Below are 22505 nucleotides of genomic sequence, written 5' to 3' on the forward strand. Positions count from 1 at the left end.
TTCACAAAGAGATTTCAAACAAAGATTTTTTAAACTGTATTACTATATTAAATTATTACCTTTCCATAATATCTGCTTTAATCACTAAATGCCACATCCCCTAAATCCCTGCCCCCAGACACCAAAAGTAAAAACTTCCCAGTATATGCTTAATTGAAACACACAGCTATGATTCCAAACTAAGCAATCATTCTCCATTATTCATATTCCTTCTAATTGAAAGGCTACAAAAAGTGTCATCTCCTGTATCCAAGGCCTTTTATCATGAGTAGTCTCCAAAATGGAGCAGGAAGTGTTGAGAAAGTGAGGGCTTTGTGAATGATGACATTCAATGAATTTAATTCCATGATGATATTCAAGTCATAAGGAAGACTTGAGGGGTGAAAATGCTATTTAAGATGGTCTTTATGCTATATAAGATGGTCTTGAAGTTCAAAGCTAGGACTGTATGATTCAGAGCACAGATATAAAATTCTAGTATCACAAATGAATTGAAGAGCTATAGTTCTAAATATTGGAAATATTTGCTAAACTAGATTTTACAATTTTTAACATCCCTTTTATCTTGAATCAAAATGCCCCCAACTTTTTCCTCCCACACAAACTACTGTCCCATCTGAAAATACGAAGTAAAGACTTGTCCTTCAACATCATTTCTTAGGTTTGGCACATAAATTTTCCTCACAGAAAGGTCCTAGCACAGCTGCAACATCATGAAATTTTATTCTCATTTTTACTTAGTGTGGGCACTTTTCTGCCCAAACCTTTAATCGGAGTTGTTATTAAAAAATAAAATTATAATTGTGATTCCCTTCTGTTCCTTTAAATACTTTATCGAAAGTACACACATACATACATACACACACACACACACACACACACACACACACGCACACACCAAAAAAAAAAAAAACTGACAAGGTTCAAATAGCTAAGCCATAAATACACAGAAAATTCCCAGGCCCTGGATAACCTGAAGTAATTAATAAGAATGGAGAGTTAAGTGTGCTTTGAAACAAAAACAATTAGTATATTTCCTCAAGGGTAGGTAAAACATAATTTCTGCCTTCAAGAGCATTAGTATCTTTATTTGTTTTAGTTGAGTGTGCTATGTCAAAAAATTATAAACACACATTTTAGGATTTAATGAAGTTGTTACAGAGAGGATATTTTCTCAAAAGCAACAAAACTGATCAAAATATAATTAGCACTGTGGAATACTCTTAATAATATAAATTATTCTTTATATTTACACTTATTCATATGTAGACTCCTTTTTCCAAGAGGCTCAAAATACCTTTCAGAGTAAAACTGCAATTATATGGGTCCCGGGTCCAGGTGGGGCCGCGGGCCCCTGGATCCAGGTGGGCCTGGCCCCGGGTCCGGGTGGGGCCGCGGGCCCCTGGATCCGGGTGGGCCTGGCCCCGGGTCCGGGGGGGGCCGCGGGCCCCTGGATCCGGGTGGGCCTGGCCCCGGGTCCGGGGGGGGCCGCGGGCCCCTGGATCCGGGTGAGCCTGGCCCCGGGTCCGGGGGGGCCGCGGGCCCCTGGATCCGGGTGAGCCTGGCCCCGGGTCCGGGTGGGGCCGTGGGCCCCTGGATCCGGGTGAGCCTGGCCCCGGGTCCGGGTGAGGCCGTGGGCCCCTGGATCCGGGTGAGCCTGGCCCCGGGTCCGGGTGAGGCCGTGGGCCCTGGATCCGGGTGAATCAGTGCCCCTGGGTCCGGCCGAGACCAAACCAGAGGGAGTCGGACCTGCATTACCACCATTTGTCCACCATCCAGAGCTGAGGGGTCAGTGCCAACATGTACTCATAGGGAACTGGTGGACATTGATATTGGGTCTCAAAAGAACTGTTGGTCCAGAAAGAAACTCACTACAGACTGATTCATTTGCCTGTCAGCATAACTATTATTGCTCGTCGTACATTCAATTCTTATAAGTATATCTCTAGTGACACATGATTGCGCTCATCTAGGGGAAATGATGAACAACATAGACTGATGAACAAGAACAGAACCAGAAACAAGGAGGCATCGATCGGACTATCGGGCCTCAGAGGGAGGATAGGGGAGGGTGGGGGGAGGGGGGAGAGATCAACCAAAGGTCTTGTGTGCATGCATATGAGCCTAACCAATGCTTAAGTTCAACAGAGGGTTGGGGCATCCAAGGGGAGGGGTGTGGGATGGGAATGGGGGGATGAGGACAAATATGTGACACCTTAATCAATAAAGAAATTTTAAAAAAAAATAATAATAAATAAATAAAATAAAAAAAAACTGCAATTATAGTCTAATGTACTAAATTTTTATTATCAACCCTTAGGAAGAGCAATTAAAGCATATGAGCATGCAAACAATTTACAATCACAAGTGCATTTATCTAAATTTGCAGAGCCATGGCCCCTGTAAGTGGGAAGTCACTCTCACTAGAATTCCCCTTTCTTTAACCAACTCCTCATTCCACCCGAAACTATGTTACTCTCTTTATTCCTATTTAAAAAATCAAGTCCATATTATTTAAATGTTAACTTCTGGTTCCACAAAATAACCAAAGAATATACATATACATACTTACATATGAAAGAACACAACTTAGGTTGACAGTAAGAGAGGCCAGCACTAGTCATAATCTGTTTTTCAATAGCCCTGCCATTATCTCAGCCAGAGTGACACAGTTTTCTTTCCACCACAAGATCAAAACACAAATCCCGTCATCTCTTAGTCATTCCCACTCATTTACTGGCCTCTGCTGTTATTATAACAGAATGTCTTTATCCTCTGCTCACTATTCCTAAGAGCAATGTTCCACCCTTTTGGTCTCAAAAGTTCTACTATTTTTAAGTGTAGTAGTTAGGTGAACAGTTATACAAAAAAATAATTGGTAAGAGGATAGAAATGGCTCTATATACTTTTCAAAATAGTATCATTTAATAAGATAAAATACTCTCTACTTTTCTGTTTATTTTGTTTCAGATTTTTTTAAATTATGCTTATTCCTGAGAATGATTCAAGCTAAAAACTTGCAAATTAAGAAAATTATGTCTTAATAAATTAATTTGGGAACCTACTACAGATTACTTCTTGCCTCAATTCCACTGAATTTACAAGCATCCCTGTTAAAGCTGCAAAGGCAGAGAAATTTGTCTCCAGATAGCAGGGGTTCCCTTATTACCTTCAAATACTCCCATGCCTCAGGGCACCCCTCAGCTGCCTTGAAAGGATGGAGACTAAGAACCTCTATCACCAACTAAAGGCCTCTTTGGCACCTTCCCGCCTCCCCTTCCATTTGGGAAGCAGGAACTTCCTAAATCTCCTTTTTCATACTCTTCCACAGACATTTACTAATATCATCAATGTATTATGTTCTGGGGATAGAGTTAAAACGGATTCATTTTCTTCAGGGACTTATAGTCTAATGAAGGTGCAGTGTGGGAATGAGGGATATAAAGGATGCAACAGAAACCGAGAAGAGAACACAAATCTCAGAACTGCTCAGTGGCTGAAAACATGAGCTTTAGCGTCACAGGGACTTGGTTTCACCGGTTAGCAAATAATAATTGAGGCAAGTTACTTAATCTAAGTTCTTTCTTATGAAATACGATCATGATACCTTATAAGACTATAATGAGGATCAAAAAGCATGATCTATAGAAAATAATTAGTGCTAAATGCTTAGCTGGTAGAAAGTGTTCAAATAGCATTGGGGAAATACAAGAGTACCCTCTTCAGAAGGGAAAAAAGGATGAAATCAGAAATAAAGGTCTCCCATTAAGGAATCCACTAATTAAATTTAAATGAAGAAAGAAAGCACTTGGCCCTAAAAGTACTTCTCACTGAAATCTGCACTGTAAATTGTCCTCCTTTGACTAAGATGACTGAATGTACAAAATTTTTAACTTAAAAAAAAGTTTTAGTTAATAGATGAATCACTTAATACAAAGCACAAAATCAGGAGCAAAATTTTTTAAAATATATTACACATATACTCTCATACACATACATATACACATCCTATGTAACTTTTGATATATTCAAGCAGAAGGCTGGCCCAAAGCTTAAATCCCAAAAGCAGTTCCATCACCAGTATTTTTCAATGTAACCATTATCAAAGCATGGACTCTCTCTGGCTCTGCTTGTTTGTCAGACTGTTAGTAGAATCATCATTACTTTACTGTCAGTCCCATTAACACTTGGAGGTATTTCACAGTAATAAACAGTCATAAATGTTTTTATATTCCTCTTCTCCTGATGTATTTCAAAATCCAGTAAAAATATTTCTAGTAAAAGAAAAAAGTATTTCTGAAAATTAGAAATACAGATAAACAATTCATATTAATTTTAATTCAAAACAATCTGGAAATAAGGCACATGTATTTCATATTGTAGTAAACAAATGCCTCCAGAGCACTTGGGAGAGGCTGCATTTCTCTAATTTACAGTCATTACTGACCACAGTCATTACAATAAGGTCTAGACCACTTGCCTTATTTAAACCGCTTCACTCCAATTTCATTTTTCACCAGTATTCTATGGAAAGTATACTCCGTAGTAATGTCCTGGGCACACACATAGCACATTTGCTGAAGAACATTAAAGAATGCATTCTGTATTCTGACTGTGAAAAACCTTTTCTAGGAATCCAAATTTTACTCTCAACACTTACACAATGGACTACAGTGTCACAAGCACTGTTCATGTTCTATTAGTCATTCTGCAGAACATTTTCTTTAAAAAAATAATAAAAGGCCTTTAGTGTGTATAAAGCATTTGGGACACAAAAGACTCATTGTCAGACTATTTGCAGTCCCCAAAATAGAAAAATAATCCCCCAAAACAAATTAATTTGCAGCTCATAATTATTTTTAAAATGCTACCCCAGAACCCTGCACTTTTTAATTTAACCAATCTATAGTATAAAAGAGATGGCATAAATGATCTTATCATAATGGCATCTGGTTGACAAAGATGAGAGACTACATTTTGTATTCTTCAGAGAAACAAAAGGGATTTGAGCTCTGAGACAGCTGGTGCATGTTGGCATTTAGCTTAGAAAACCCCAAGGTTCTAAGGTACATGTGATCTTGGATACATTTTAATTTGTATTACTTTAAGTTCTATCAACTATACTTCCTAAACTGAAAGTCAGGGTGTATTATTTGGTAATCCAGCAGCAAGTCTGAAAAACCAGGTTGTATAAAAATGGTGTACATACGTCTTTTTTCCTGCAGAGTATTGCTTCTCCAAAGATCTTATCTGGAAATACAAATAAATAAAACAGGCAAAAGCCAAAGTATGCTAGCCAAAATTTATGTGTCCATAGGGGATACAGTAAGAACTGCAGAGGAGGGACCTTGGGTTCCAGCACCAATCAATCTCAACACCCTCAGCACTCCCTTAAAAGAGCTTCTTAGAACTTCTTCAAAAATCTCTGACAAACAGACTAGAGCAAAAATGAAAACTCATTTGGATTCATAAGTAGCCTAAGGGAGAAAGTTACTTACATATCAGTTTAACTGAGAAAACGTCATACTAAACTGAAGACTGGTCAGATCATTAGAGCTCCAAGCACACTACTCTGAGATTGCATTTCCTTGTAGAAACAAATACTTCCATCCCAAATTGAAATGTAAGGTCAGAAACACTAAAAGAGAGGACTTGGCCTATTCAGTAAACACTTGCTCAACAAAGACTTTTACCTGGACCAACAGAAAGCACATGGGGAATTCATGTTTTGATAAATGACCTCGCATGTAATTTTCTCATCCCTTCATGAAAATCTAAATTCGTTATTAAAATTAGAAAGTCACAGAGCCATTCTTTAAACAACCAGATAGGTGTTTTTACCTAATTATTACTATTAATTGGTCACTCCCGTCAGTGTAACGAGATATAACTTTTCTGCACAAACTTGAAACCATCTAAACCAGGTAGGATCGGGCCTAAATGGGCAGTCGGACATCCCTCTCACAATCCAGCACAGGTAACAGGTATTTTGTTTTGTTTGCAGAAACTAAGTTAAAACATTCAGTAGGAAAAGAAGAGCATTTAATGTCTCTTTCTCTTTCGAGCCTGGAAAGGTTAAGTTACAATGCAAAGTACTGGTATCATTCAGTGATTTATAACTCCATAATTTTGAGTACTGTTCCCTATTTACCAGATTAGTTAGTACAAATCATAAAAAGATACTATCTTCTCGCTTATTTTTGTCTTTTCTCGCTATCTGTATAAAGATGAAGAAAATATCTTTTTAAATATCATTTTAAAGTATTAATACTTAATATTAGCATGGCTTTTTAAAACAGCAAAAATGCTCTCATACACATTATCTTGCATACATATTACCAATTCTGGGGTTAGAATGCCTGGTACTAAATTCTAGTTCAACCACCTGTGTGACCTTGAGGAGATTACTTAACCTCTCTGTGCTTCAGTTTCCTCATCTATAAAGTGGGATACCAATAATTCTTATACCTCACAGGATTGTTATAACAATTAATATATGTAAAATACTTAAACCAGTGCCAACCACATGGTACACACTACATAGCTGTTAACTTTTTAAATTATTATAATCAATCATTATGTTTGGGTCTAATAATCCTATATAATAAAAGCCTAATATGTAAATTGTCCCCTCAACCAGGAGTTTGACCAAGGGGCAGGGCCGGCCGGCCAACCGTGGGAAGGGAGGCCCTGGGTGGCAGCTGGCAGCCGCTAGGGACCCTACCCGTGCACGAATTCCGTGCACCGGGCCTCTAGTAATTCTATAAAGACTAGAGGCCCGGTGCACGGAATTCGTGCACGGGGATGTATGTCCCTCAGCCCAGCCTGCACCCTCTCCAATCTGGGACCCCTCGAGGGATGTCCGACTGCCCATTTAGGCCCAATCCAGGTAGGATCGGGCCTAAATGGGCAGTCGGACATCCCTCTCACAATCCAGGACTGCTGGCTCCCAACTGTCCTCCCCTGCTGGCCTGATCGCCCACAACTGCCCTCCCTTGCAGACCTGGTCCCTCCCAAGTGCCCTCCCCTGCTGGCCATCTTGTGGCAGCCATCTTGTGTCCACATGGGGCAGCCATCTTGTGTGTTGGAGTGATGGTCAATTTGCATATTATTCTTTTATTAGATAGGATAGAGGCCTGGTGCACTGGTGGGGGCCAGCTGGTTTGCCCTGAAGGGTGTCCCGGATCAGGGTGGGGTTTCCTTGGGGCGTGGGGTGGCCTGGGTGAGGTGCCTGTGGTAGTTTGCAGGACGGCCACGCCCCCCCCCCCCCCCCCCGTGACCCAAGCGGAGGGCCTGGTATCTGGGATTTATTTATCTTCTATAATTGAAACTTTGTAGCCTTGAGTGGAGGCCTGGGCCCGCCGAAAAGCTTGGCTTCCTCCATCACCAGGGGCAACTCAAGCCTCCTGCTCTCTCCAGCTCCGTGACTGCCGCCATTTTTGTTGGGATTTATTTATCTTCTATAATTGAAACTTTGTAGCCTTGAGTGGAGGCCTGGGCCCCCCAGGGCAGGCAGAAAGCTTGGCTTCCTTCATTGTCAGGGAAACCCCAGCCTCCTGCTCTCCATGGCCGCAGCCATCTTGGTTGGGTTAATTTGCATACTCGCTCCTGATTGGCTGGTGGGCGTGGCTTGTGGGTGTAGCGGAGGTACGGTTAATTTGCATATTGTTCTTGTATTAGATAGGCTAGGACAATCATTTTAAAACCCTTTTTCCAGATAAGGGAATCAGGCTCCAAGAAATCAAGTGACTAATCCAGAGTCAGAGTTAATAAGTAAAATCAGAACTAAAAACCCAAGACTAAGAAATAATCAAGACTTTTCACTACACTGTGCTATATCATATCACACAGTATATTTTCTGAGTTTATATAGTTCAGTATACTTTTAAAGACCTACCCTTTTAAACTTTTAAATACTCAAATAATTTTAGGCAGCATACAATGGTAGCCACACTAAGAATGAGTCTGTTATCCAAAAGATACCTGCATCTCTTTTAAGTATTTTCTGAGTAGCAAAATGAGTCAGGCTTCTCAAAAGAAGTACACACCAAATAATTAGGCTGGCTGGAAAGATGAACCTGTCATCAGTTTTCCAATCTAGAGTTTCTTTTAAATAGCAAAACGTATACCCCAAGACACTTCCATGTTATGATTTATGCTGCGCAGTGGAAACAAGATGGCATTTAAGAGTCAAAGTTTCAGTTCCATCTTTTCAAGCAGGGGACACTAGACAACCATGTCACTCCCCTGAGCTTCATTTACCATCTGTCAAATGAGATCCTATCTCACAAGGCTGTTATAGAAATGAGATGATATAGGTTAAACAGTTTTGTAACTATAAAAAAATCAAACCAAAATGTGTTAACATTACTGTTAGCTACTTTGATTATACTGAGAATACTGAACATTCAGTTATTCATTCATTAATCACTTTTTTCTTAGAAAATTGCTGACAAAACTCTTCTAAAATAGAAGTATCATCCTGGGCATTTTGTATAATTACAGTATATTATGTGACAATCTGGATTGGATTAGCACAGTGAAAGAACTCAGGTGACCAATGAAGTATCTACTCTAGTACCATGTGCTTAAAGGAGACTCAGTAAAATCCAATAAAAGAACAAGCCAAGTGACAAGCATATGTTTGTTTGTTTTTTCTTATTTTACAGTAAACAATAGTAAACATTTTCAATTAAATCACAAGGAAACTCACTGGACGTATTATCATCATAGCAGTAATCATAATACATTATATTTGTGTGACACTACAGTTTTCAAAGCATTTCACACGTCATCATAGACATACAATGTTATTCTGCTTTTTCTCAAGTGTATTTTAAACATTCACAAAACTTCCACACTTAGGCAGGTCTCTAACTATTAATATACTATACAAAATAAAATACAAAATACACATACCAAAATTTATTCACACTTATAGTTCAGAAAATAGAATATTCCAGTCCCTCAGATACTGTGAATATCAACCACAACAATGTAGTAATAAAAATATAAAATACCTTCAATCATTTAAGGTCTCTGGCTCGGTATATAAAACATCAGATTCTGTACCAAGCAAATAAAACCACTCCTAAAAATATTTCATAGAATCCAAAGGGAAAAAAACAAAACACAAAGTTTTTTCATACTACCTATGTTCAAACTACATACTATTCATACTACAATTTACCAAGCACCTATTTGCAAAGCACGTGCTAGTTACTACCATCATTCAAAAATGAAATCAGACCCCTCTTTTTCAGAAGCATAAAATATAAAGGTCAAAAGTAGAGACAGAGTCCAGCCAGCATGGCTCAGTGGTTGAGTATCTATCTATGAACCAAGAAGTCACAGTTCAATTCCTGGTCAGGGCACATGCCCCAGGTTGTAGGCTTGATCCCCTCTTTGGGGTGTGCAGGAGGCAGCCAATCAATGATTCTCTCTCATCGTTGATGTTTCTATCTCTCCCTCTCCCTTCCTGTCTGAACTCAATAAAAAAAAAAATATATATATATATATAAAAAGTAGGGCTAGTGCAATGGGGAAAAAAAGATTAAGTATTGTTCCTCTACCTAGACTACCAGCGTTTTTCTCCACCCAATGATTTCAAAATCAGTTGCATAACTGACTAAAAATGAAGAGTCCATGTATCTCATGAACATAATCAATATGTGCTTTTAGTCATGTTTTTTAGGAACAATGATAGATGTTATGACATCATATATACACAGTGAAGCTGTCAGACCCAACAAAAATCACTAAGTGACTTACTTAGTGAAGTCTAGAACTGGAAGTCAGGAGATCACTAAATAGCACTAAATAGCTCTGTGACTTTGGAGGAAATAATACCAATCTTTCCTGGCCTTCTAAGACTTATCGTGCCTTTGGGTATGTTATTAAATTTCTCTAGGTCTGTTCCCTCATCAACAAACTTACAGAGTTGGGCTAGAATACTCCTACTAAAAACTTTAAGTGAAAATTTTTGGGCCCACTCCCAGTGATTCAGAATGTCTGGGCTGGAATATAGGAAGCTCAATGTTCACCAAGCACCACAGGTGACTGAAATACGCGGGAGAGCCTCAGCCACACTAAGGACATTACAAGTCCTAGACACAGTAAAGCAGTGGTTCTCAACCTTTCTAATGCCACGACCTTTTAATACATTTCCTCATGTTGTGGTGACCCCCAACCAGAAAATTATTTTCGTTGCTACTTCATAACTGTAATTTTGCTACTGTTATGAATCATAATGTAAATATCTGTGTTTTCTGATGGTCTTAGGCAACACTAACCCACACGTTGAGAACCGCTGCTGTAAGAGCCTAAGAACATCGGAAAACACAGATATTTACATTACGATGCAAATTATGTCATCTTTTTATACCGTTAGGGCATAGGAGATCCTTTACTGATCTCCTATGCCCTAACGGTATAAAAAGATGACATAATTTGTTTCAGTGCCAAGGTCTTAGGAATTCTGGATCTAGCATACTGTGCAGAACACAGTAGATGCTAAACAAATATTTATAGAGAGGAAGAAGGGAGGGAGGGAGGAAGGGAGGGGATAAAGAAAGAAGGGAAGGAAGGGAGGAGGCCAGCTAACTAACTGGTCATATTTTTGGCTAAGAAACATACAAAACTGTAGTAAAATTAAAATTGGGTAAAACATACATCAGCAGCTGGAAAGCAAAGACTTCAGTCTCTATACACAATTTTTTTTTTTTTTGCACACATACAATTTTAAATATAAGTATGAGTCCTTGTCAAACTGCAAAGTACTAAGGAGGAAAAGGAAAAAAACACTGCATGGAAGCCAAAGAATTCTAATGGAAAATTACCAATGACTAAAACTTAGTCATAGTTTTCACCAGGTAGAATACAGAATTTTAAGAACTGGGACTTGTAATTAGAACTAAAGTTTGTAGTTACTGTTTATTTATATGCATAAATTTTATGTAGGGAAATATATGGATTCCAGAAATATTGTTGGCAATATTAATTTTTGTCCATTTTTTATTTTCATTTTCCGATTCACTTACATTATAATTTTTGAGATGTTTTATCTTCACTTCTGATGATCTTCAAATGTCAATGGCTCTTAACACATTAACTGTAAACAAACACAAAGGAACTTAGGGGAATTCAGATATTTAAGGAACCCTACAATAAAATATTCTAAATTACTCTATAAATCCTGTGGGGGAGGGACAAGAAGGGGTGGGAGGAAACTTGAGCACCTTGTTTATTACTTGCTTCACAATTTATCTGATGGTTAATGTAAAACTCTTCTTTTGAATGGCAATGAGACTATCCTCGTAATCATCAAGCAAAGGAAACAAAATCAACCTATTTTCTGTGGAAAGAATAAAACATTCAAAGTTAGAGAAAATTCTCTCCAAATATGGACACTCTGAACTCACTAACGTATTGTGTGCCTTATCCTTCTCCTCCTCAGCAGTGCAGTGGTCAAGGAAATTCACTTTCTTGTCACTACCACCCAATCAACCTGCCCCGGGATAGCCCTCTTACTACCAAGTATTAGCCTAGACCTGGGCAGCAGATCTTCAGGTTCTCTATAGCACATAGAGCCTGGAGTTAAACAGATTTGGGGTCAAACATCAAACTGTTCACCCTAATTTTCAGTTTTCTGATCTGTAAAATGGAAACAATAATACTGTTTATTTTATATAATTAGAAGGATTATATGAGAAAATTCATACTAAGGGATTTAGCACCATGCCCATCATATAGCAAGCACTCAGTAAATGTTAAGTGCTGTCATTTTTATTATCATTGTTGATTGTTAATATGAATATTAATTTATTACTACAACAACTATCTACTCCTTGAAAAGCAAAGCTTATCTCAGGTGTTTTTATTTTTAGGTACTGCCTTTGTTTATAATTGAAGACTGTTATCCAACACCAGTAAGAGAGGACGTCTATCCTGTCTAATAAAGAGGGAATATGTTAATTGACCCTCACACCGTCGCAAAGATGGCGGCGCCCACAGCCAATAAGGAGGAAATATGCTAACTGACTGCCCTGCCCTCAAAGATGGTGGTGCCCACAGCCAATAAGGAGGGAATATGCTAATTGACTGCCATACTCTCAAAGATGGCGGCACCCACAGCCACAAGATAGCAGCGCCCAGTCCCCTCAGCCCCGCCAGGGCCTTGCCACACGCCTGCCTCCAGAGTTCCCCAGTCCCCTCAGCCCCGCAGCCACCCAGGGCCGGCCTGAGGCGCAGGCAAGCCTTGGATGGCAGCTTCCCTAGGAGGCAACCAATGAATGCATAAATAAGTGGAACAACAAATTTAAGTCTGTCCCTCTCTAAAAAAATCAACTAAAAACAAACAAATAAACACAGTCCAAAATAACCAGCTTCATTTCCCTTATGGCAACCAAACCTTCTGAATTAAAATGAGAGAAAATATCTAAGTAGAACCTGAGGCATATTCTGGCGGGAAATAAAACAAATGGATACATGGCTTGGAAATGAACATCAAACTACCCAGGAATAAGCAGTGTAAGCCATCATCCTCACCACCACCACTACTTTACCATGCAATGCCTTGAGCTCTTCAAATGAAATAAATGAATAGCACAGTTGCTCATTCTTCATTTGCTTTCTACTTGCCCTTCACCTAATGATCTAGCAATGATTAAGTGTGTTCTTTTTATTTTACGGTCCTAGATTAGGATCATAAAAAACTGGCCCAAGATAATAGATACAAAAAAGTTAGAAAATTAAAAATGCTCCGAGTTTAGAGTGTTCCAAAAGACAGTTCTCTTTTTTTGTCTGCTACAATATATCATCACTCTCTTCCAGTGTATTTTCTATTTTGGTCCTTGCATTTGCAAATCTAAGACTACCTCTGGCATAAGTGTTGTAGACTTTAACTGGAAAATGCCTTTCTTGCTTTCAAATGATTCATTTGGTATACAATGGGAGAAGCTGCGGATTGCCTCCAATACCCTGTCTCTCCTATTCTTAACCTCTAACTCGTACCTCAGCACAAGGCCTCCCAGAAAAAGCTAGTCTCCCTTGTGGCTAGGTATGGCCATGGGGACCATGGTTCAAGCCAACTGTATACAAGCTTCTAGGACTGTGTGACTTCAAAAAAGTATCCTTTCAAGAGAGAGAGCATGCCTTTCTTCTTCCCATTCTCCTTCCTTTATACTAGAAAGAAGATGCAGTGGTTAGAATTCCAACAGCAATTTTGGTTCATGAAATAACACTGAAATGTAAAATAAGATATATTAAGTTAGAAAGAATCTGTGTCCTTGATACTTCAGATCTACTATATCAGACCTATACTGACTATATCTTTGGGCTTTTATGTGCTAAAACAATGATCCCTATTTTAAGCTACAGTTAGTTTGGATTTTCTGTTATACTCTGCTAAACCTAAACCCAAACTTAAAATAAAATGGGAAAAAAAAAAGAGTTTTCCAAGTATCAGTATTTAGGTTTCTTTGAAATCTACAGATTAAAACATATTTTAAGTTAACTTTTATTATATTAAAAATGCATCGCCCTTATTTTATTTAATCTAAACTAAAAGTATTTAATGAAACTACAAGTTAATCACATCCAGTAAGAATCTTAGAAAGAATGAAAATTTATCAGCAATTACTGCCATGGGTACTATGTACTTGAGCAGGGGAAGAATTACAAAGCTTGCTCATTAATGGTCTATGGTGATGACAATGTTGATGCATATATAGAAACACATTAAGAGAGATAAACACAATTAGTTCTGTGTAATAAAGTTACAGGGAAGGGAATTGAAGTTATTTTCATTGCAAGGGCATCTTCTCTAATCACTTTAATTTTAATAACCTTGTACCAATCTTTTCTTCTTTTAATAGTTCCATTTTTAACCTGACTTCCTGTGGACAGCAGCTTATAAAATCACTCCCAACCCTGACTATAGCCTCTCAATAGCTTTTAACCCTATACACTGATTTAACTAAATCATACAGTAGGCACAAAGTGCTTTACCTAATCAAAACTAATTTCCTTAAAAGGGGAAAATATTCTGTACTAAAATCTAGAGAATTTCCACTGGTCAACTCCTGAATCCCATGCCACCTTTGGCCCTGGAGATTCTGGATACAATAGCATTAACCTGGCAGCTTTCCAAAACAAACTTAGTGCTTTCTGAACATCTGTATCTGGGCTATTTCCTTCCCTTGGGCATAATCCAAGCTTTATTGGTTCAGGTGATGTCCTGAATTTTTACCTCTTCATAGCACTTTTTTCAAATGCATGTTACCACTGATGTATGTCACCAACGATCTATTTTTAAGAAAAAGCCCAATACATGTATTCTTGCTTTGTATTTATTACCCATGGCTGAGAAGGAAAAGAGCTGGGGAAATTCCCTAACAATCAGATATAATTAGTCTACAAGAGATGACTTTTACTTTCTACTATTTCAGTCAATATTTTACAAAAATACTCTCAAGTATAGTAGGTAGTTCTAACAGATCTTAGTCCATTTCCACTAATATTGATGGAGTTACTAGGTAACAATTAGTAACAGATTGAAGGCAGTGGTTCTCAAAATTGCCATATATCAGTATCACCTGGAGGGCTTGCTAAAACAAATTGTGGGCTCCAGAGTTTTTGATTCAGTTAGATCTGAGGTGGGACCAAGGAATTTGTATTTTTAACAAATTCCCAAGAAATGCTGATGCTACTGGTCAAGGGACTATGGATCTATATTAATAGAAAACTACTGATGATAGCATAGGAGGAAAAAAAATGTATATGGGTCCCAATCTCAGCTTTAGTATTAATTTATATACTTTTGACTAGCAATTAATCTCTTTAAATGTACTTTCAGGAAATCTACACAATAATTACTGAGTAGTTCATAGTAATACTGGATCTTATCTTACAGAACTTTGAAGTTCTTTTAGAGTCCTGGAATAATGAAACCCAAAATAAGTAATTTTTAGGCTACCAGAATGTTCAATGTCTGGCTCAAGGTGCTAATAATAAGACCAAGATTGGAGGTTCAACCTGTTAGCTTCACTTTGTTCTGTAGCTATAGTTTCTACCACTAATCCTGGCCAGCTGCCTCAAAAGACACACGAAGAGTCAGTCACAAGGGAAATGTAAGAATGTTTGATTGGACACAAATCCATCACTACTACTAGAAAAAAAAACAAAAGCACATTTCCTACTGATGATATATCTCTAAGTAAGTGACCTTGAAGATAAAACTAGAAATGAGACCTTGCAACAAAATGTTTTAGAAATCTTAAAACCTCTTCTACCTCTTTAAGGCTATAGGTACAATCAAAATTCATACAAACAAATTTAGGATTTGCTGTTTTCAAATGATGATAATTTTAAGGAAGGCATGCCACTTAAAAATATAAACAGTAGGAGGCTACTATTTTTGGTATAGCTACCTCTGCTTTGATTCTTTTAATCTAAGTTAAATGTAAATAGGGGTGCTCATAAATGCTAATGAGTTTATAAACTAAAAATCAGCTGATAAACCAAAACAATCTGAAACAGACCAGTGTCACCAAGAATAGCTGCATGAGGATATATAAAGGATGAAAGAAATACACATTAAATAAAATGACTGACTAGATAAGTTAGAGAGAAAAAGGACAAAGTAGTCGAGAGTAGCAAATGGAAAACCAAGTAGGCTAAGAGAAGGTAATATCATAAAGATATATAGGACTAGACACAGAAAACATAATGCAGCAAATAAAATCAGCTCAGGAAGTCGAGAGGCTTCATGGGAGAATAACTTCAGCTTGCACCTGATGATGTGACTTTATAGGTCAAATACAACAGAGAAAAAAGGGGGAAAATTCAACAGAGAGAAACCCCTATTGTCTTAATATATTTTTATTCATTTCAGAGAGGAAGGGAGAGGGAGAGAGAGATAGAAACATTAATGATGAGAGAACTATTGATCGGCCACCTCCTGCATGGTCCCTACACGGGGAAGGAGCCCGCAACTTGGGCATGTACCCTTGACCAGAATCCAACCTGGGACCTTTCAGTCCTCAGGCTGACGCTCTATCCACTGAGCCAAACCAGCTAAGGCTAGAGAAACCCTTTTTAATCCTTTGAATGGAAACAACAAATAAGAAAAGTGGTGAACATTTAGTCAACATTTCTTTATTCAAACATTCCCTGGTACTTAGATACAATACAGTTGACCCTTGAACAATGCAGGGAGTTGGGATGCCAATCATCAAGCAGTTGAAAATTGAAGTATAATCTTCGATTTCCCAAAAACTTAGCTGTTCCTTAGTATCTGTGGGGACTGATTCCAGGAACCCCCGCAAATACCAAAATCTAGGGATAAGTCCCCTATATAGAGCATTGTAGATAAATACATACAGTGGCCCTCTACATCTAAAACAGTACAGGCATTTATTGAAAAAAAACCATATATAAGTGGACCAGTGCACTTCAAACTGTTATGTTCAAGGGTCAGCTATATTAGCATTTGATTATGTACAATAAAAAGTAAAGAAACACACTCAAGCAGTAAATTTTATAACAGTGTACAAACTGAAAAATAGAAAACCAGACGAAGACAGAAGAATACCAATATAGTGTTCAATTCAATTTTCATACAATTCTGAGGCTCTCATAGATAGCTATCATCTCTAGCCTACATTATTGTTTTATCTACAGCCTATATAAGTCACACTTATATCAAGAATCAGAGCAATACCAACAAGAATAAAATTATGGAATACAGCCAGATTATCACTGTGCTGAAGTGAATACTTTCACAACTCTCTGTGAGACTTAACATTTTGGAGAATGGACAATAAATAGCAGAATATACAAGAGCTGCTGAACAGCTCACTGAAGCAGGGCAATACCAAGCAGGACTCACCAAAGAAAATTAATTTTTTTAAGGATGCTAACTAAGAAACTGCTATCTGGATATCATATAAAGAATGAAATGCACGAGGAAGTAAAGGACAGCATAAGAAATATAGTGAATAATATTGTAATAACTATGTATGGTAACAGGTGGGTCCTAGACTTATCAGAGATTATTTCATAAGTTATGTAAATATCTAACCATTATGTTGTATGCCTGAAACACTGAATGTCAACTGTAATTGACATTTTTTAATCAAAGGAAAGAATTAAATTGCTCTTTTGTGACCAAAGGCATCAGGCCTGTGACAACTTGGAAGGCAGTAACAAGTCTACATGTGTATGTGTGTGTGTGTGTGTGTGTGTGTGTATACACATACATACATATAGACTCTACATATGTTGACTGTGAACTACAGATCCCACAAGAGTCAGTCATCCAACTTCAATGGAGGGTATCATTTAAAAAAAAAAAAAAGGCAACCAGGATTTGCTGTTTTGTGTATTATTTTTCAGATTTATATACTTCCCAAAACATCTTACAAACAAGCATATTTAAATATAACATAGTATTTAAACTGAATCCATCTAATAGAAGTACTTGAAGAAATCAGAGATGAGTACATTACCAACTTCACTTACAAATCTGACTGAAGTCTGTCTTTTTGTTAAACTGAAGAGGACAATGTAGTTACATAGTTTCCATTTTCAACCAAACAGAAAGCATACATAATTTTTTGCACAATTTTCCTTGGAGCTAAACTGAGCAGAAATTTATGTCAATCTGGTGTGTAAAAGTCAATCTGTAACACATGGAACAGTATTATTAACTATATTTTCCAGGAGATATCAAGACAAATTGTTAAGGCAATTTCCTAATTGAAAATTTGAAATTAAAAATTTCCTAATTATATAAAACAGAAGGTATAAAAATAAGCTACAATTTAAGTGCAACATTTATGCAAAAGGCTGAGATAACATAATTCAAAAACATGGATATTTTGGTTAACCATAGCTAACAAAAGTAAAAACTTAATCTGGATAGCTATTTAACATAGGTATTATAACCATGGTTGTCCACTGCCTTTGTATTAGAATCACCTGTGATTGTTAGCTTAGATTAAGTTTAAAAGCTTTCCAACAAGTGTCTGAAATGCAGCCGTTCTATATTGTTGATTAAAGAGTGCCACCAATAGGTATGTTTCATGAACTAAAAGATATAATTTAGTAAGGGTGAATTCTATACAGTAGAGATTCAGTAAATGTTATCTTTCTACCTTCCAGAGGAGAGAAATGAAAGCTGGCATTATCATGTGGAAAGTAAAGAGGCATACTTATATTTTTGTCCAGAGAGGATGAGGCTAACAAAATTCTTTCAAGTTCAGTCAGTGACATCATTTTTTATTAAGAACTTAAAAATAGATATACAAAGTCTAACTACAGTAGCCAGGCGTTATCTTTAGGAAATAAATGTGCTTCAAAGTGGCACAATTAGGTACATTAATTTATAATAACAAACAGCATTTATTTAGTATAATTTCAGAAATCCATAACAAAGGTTATTTGTAAAGGAATATTTGATAAGAATGCCCTCATCTTGGTAACTGACAAGAATGTGTTCATAATTGATAAGAATAATTGATAAGTAATTGATAAGAAAGTATTATCAAAATAAAGAATGACAGAATTTTGAGTCCCAAAAGAACTTACAGATTTGCTAGATCAACCCCCTTATTTTAAAAGATGTGCTGGAGGCTAGGAACAGTAGTTAGCATAATAAATGCAGGAGGTGCATCAAAAGGTTGATGGACACCTTCAGCAGGGCTGAAGATGTGCACATGATTACCTGCTGCCAGACAGCTGAGGGCCCTTTCCCCCAACCTGATGGTCCTTTATTGTTTACCAGGTCTTGCATTTGATATGTATATCTGCTTTGCTAGAGAGCAAATGTGTGAATAAAAAGCCCTGGGTGCAGAGATTCAAGGAGCTTAGTCACTAGAACTAACTTCCTGTCTGGCCCTCTAAAATGCCTTCCAAATTCATATTTCTTGTCTAGTCTCTTTAATCCATTTATGCACAGCCCCTTTTCCAGATTCCTGAGCCCTTGTAGATGCTGAGAAAGAGCCCGGCAAAGATGAGAAAACTGCAGACCAGGAAAGTTAAATGATACAGCCCAAATCATTACCTGAGACAAGGCCTTGAGAGCCTGGACCGCCTGACTTGGAGTACTTTTCCTTTTTCTAACAGACTATGCTGCCTCCGGTGGTTCGAAATCCTCTGGCTAGGATGACATTACTGGTCTCCGCACTGGTTTTCTTTACATTCTATTCTGAACCACAGCTGTCATTTGTGACTTTCCCATAAAATAAATTTCCAATCTGTTCTCTTAAATACTGAGTATGTCAATCCTCAGCTTTCTAAATTTCAGACTAATAAACAGAGGTTTCACAAAATGCTTGAAACAAATGCAGAATGTACATAATCAAACCAAAGAAAAATTCTCTCCTGGATAATTTGATCTCCAAATTAAAAACAAAAAATATTTAATGAGCAACTCTGATATGCAAGGCCTCTGTTCATTGCAGGGGTATGAAGCTGAGTAAGATACCGTCCTTGTGCTTATAGTAAAAGACAATTCAACCAATCACTACACAGTGCTTGTTAAGGACTCCAAAAAAGGGATGGGCAGGTAGGTGCCTATAGGAGGGAATCTAATTTAGAATGATGGGGTCAGCTAATAATTTCCCAATGAGGCCCTAAAAGAGCAATAGGGAAAAAATGCCAGTATCACCCATATTTATCCAAGTCCAACATGAACTAAGAGAGGCATAGAAACTGCCATTTATTCAGGGATTTTTAAAAAAAGAAAGAAAGAAAATTGTGTGTGCACTATTTTTCAACGGAAAAGAACCAGATTTCACCCTGGGCCAGGTGGCTCAGTTGGTTGGAGCATCAAAAGGTTGCTGGTTCAATCCGCGGTTGGGGCAGGTTCGGGAGGCAACAGACCCAGATCGAAGTTTCTCTCTCACATGGATGTTTTTCTCTCACATCGATGTCTCCCTCTCTCTCTAAAAAAATTCAATAAAAATATATCCTTGTGAAGATTTTTTTTAAAAAAAGGAAAGAACCTGTTTCATTGTGGCTATATAACAAATACAGATCTCCAATTATTTAATGAAATTTTAAATCACTACTTTAAATCCAAAGGGGGAAAAAAATGCACCTAAAACCTGTCTAGTTAATACTCCTTCGCAAGAACTCTCTCCAAAGCTGCACACTAAATGCTCCTCAAAATTATAGGGGGGAAACCTCATCAGGTAGAAGAGAAATAACCTGGAGGACCAGCCGGCGGCCCGAGGAGGAAGAAAACTCCCCCTCCCCCTGCCCCTGGGGTGAGGATTGCTCAGATTCCCAGGCGGTGCCTTTCGGCGGGAAGATTTAGACCAGACAAGCTCTGTGGGCACTTATGTTACATTTTTTAAGCAAAGTCGGGGGGGGGGGGGTCCAGAGAGTAGGGAAAATCGTGGAAAAGATAAGGAAGTGAAGGGACGGAAAAGAGAGGACACGGGTGGACTAGAATCCAAAAACCAAAGACAAACGGACGGATGGAAGAAAGAGCGGAGGAGAGGTTGGGAAAGAGCAGCGGAGAGAGGGAGGCAGGGAGGGAATGGGGGAAGGGGGAAGGGGGAAGGGGAAGGGCTGTCTAAAAAAATGATGGGAGAGGAAATGCGGGAGCAGAGAAAGCAGGGAGCTGGGGAGGGGATGAAGCCAGACGGGAACACCCGGGCAGCGGGGCGGGAGAGACGGGGCGAGGGAGCGCCTCCGTTTTACCAGCCTCTGAGCCCCACAGAGGGAGGAAGCGGCTCCGAGTCCCAGGGAAGGCATTCGGCGCAGCCGGGAGCACCGAGCCCGCGAGCGGACACGGTCCAGCGGCCCGGCCTCGCCTCCCTCGGTCGCTGGGCGGGGCGGGCGGCCGGTTACCTGGACAGGGAGCCCGCGCTGGGCGGCCGCGCCGCCGCCGGCGGGGAGTCCAGGCTCTCGCAGCTCGAGCTCCTCTCCATGTCGCGGCGGGCGGCGGGCGGGGCGGGCGGGGCGGCCGGAGCGCCTCCGCGGCGGCCGGGCGGAGGGCGGGGGGCGGAGTGCCGGCGGGACCCGCGGTCAGGCCGGCGCCGGCCCGGCAGGGAGACCGGAAGCGGCCATGTTCCCCCAGCGTGCACCGCGCGGGCTGCCGGGCGGAGGACCCCTCGCGCCCCTCGGGCGCGCGGAGAAGAGGCGGCTCCCGTGCGGGGGGTCCGGGCGGCGCGGGGACCGGGAGCCTGTGGAAAGAGGGCACCTGTTAGCAATGGAGAGCGTGAAGGGAACTCTAGGGGCTCAAGGCCCTGGGCCTGAGGGAGGAGGAGAGCAGACAGGAAGGTGGAGGTGCGGGAGAGGACAGGGTAACCGGGACGCGGGCGAAGGGTAGGATGTTAGAGGGGCGGCGGTCAGGTCGCGGGGAGGAGAACAGGATGGGACCGGAGAAATGAAATTAGCAAGATGTTCGCCAGAGGAGGGCCTGAGAAGAATGATTAAAGAATTAGTGGTGATTAAAGGCTGCTGTAGAGCCCATCAGACTTGAATGCAAATCCTGCCTCTGCCGGGGACTCGCAGTGTCTGTCACCCAGGACATTGAGCATCAGATGAGGGACGTCAGCTTTGTTATCCGTAAAACTGGAAGAATAGTAGCTTCGCCGTTTAGATTAGTTCATACATGTAAAATGCCTAACAGTGGTCGGCAAACTGCGGCTCGCGAGCCGCGGCTTGCCGCTCTGTTGACTAACGAGTTTGCCGACCACTGGCCTAGAACCATGCTTAGCACACCGTAGGCTCGCGAAGGTTAGCTGTTAGCATCACGACCCACTTCCTAAGGGTTGCTAAGGTGGGATGGACTAATGTATATAAACAGTTTCTGACACAACTTCAAAAACATGGTGGTCGCAGGAGGGGAAGATGTAGGGAGGGTGGCAGGGGAGTGAGAAGTGACTGGTAAGGGAAGGGTAACGGGTTGCGGGGGGGGGGGGGGGGGGGGAGGGGCATGGGACCAATCGGGGGAAAGGGTAACAATGCTCATCTCTCTATTTCCACTCCACTGCTGGCCGGCATTGTGGAAAAGGCAGCTGAAACTTTCAGTTCTCCTGTGCTTTGGACGGGAAGTCTGCGGGGTCTGGAAGTGTCTGTGGGGGAAAAGCACTTTGCCATTAATCCATTGCTACACAAAGAGGCACGGAAAGGAAAAACTGGTAAAGATGTACAAGAATCAGACACATTCTGCTGAATGTGGTGGTGCTGGGTAGAGGGCAAACTTTTCGCCATCCTTCCCTGCCCTCTCAGATTCCCCTGCAGAGCAGGAAGGGAGGGCAAAGGATAGAATTGTGATAAGAGAACAGGAACTGAGGGGAGAGGAAATGCTTCTGCTGGTAATTTTCTGTAACAGAGGACACAGGAAGGACATGGACAGGATACCACAAAGGAATTTTTCTGATTGAGGCTGAGTCCCAATCACTTCATGTACGGTGCAGAAAATGCAGAAGTTATTTCTGCAAAGAAGTATTTCCACAATCGCTTTAAAAAAATCAAAACACTTCCTTGCT

At 39.9% G+C, this 22505-nt stretch overlaps 1 protein-coding gene across 7 annotated transcripts in view; it reads right to left on the reverse strand.

Annotated features, from left to right (window-relative positions):
* Positions 1-21102, reverse strand: part of MTMR2 (myotubularin related protein 2) — a 102197-nt gene extending 81095 nt beyond the window's left edge. The window contains exons 1-3 of one of the 7 annotated variants that reach the window (XM_079787944.1): positions 20860-21092; positions 11238-11353; positions 11040-11110 (exon numbers count right to left, since the gene is read on the reverse strand). Coding sequence is in view for 1 of the 7 variants with exons in the window: in XM_079787940.1 (XP_079644066.1) it covers positions 20860-20939 (80 nt within the window). In the remaining 6 variants the exon portion in view is untranslated. The other 6 variants (XM_079787941.1, XM_079787942.1, XM_079787943.1 and 3 more) reach the window with 6 other exon arrangements.
* Between the last annotated feature and the right edge of the window lie 1403 nt (positions 21103-22505).

The sequence above is a fragment of the Cnephaeus nilssonii genome (genome assembly GCF_951640355.1).
Source record: "Cnephaeus nilssonii genome assembly, chromosome: 13".
Lineage (NCBI taxonomy): Eukaryota > Metazoa > Chordata > Mammalia > Chiroptera > Vespertilionidae > Cnephaeus > Cnephaeus nilssonii.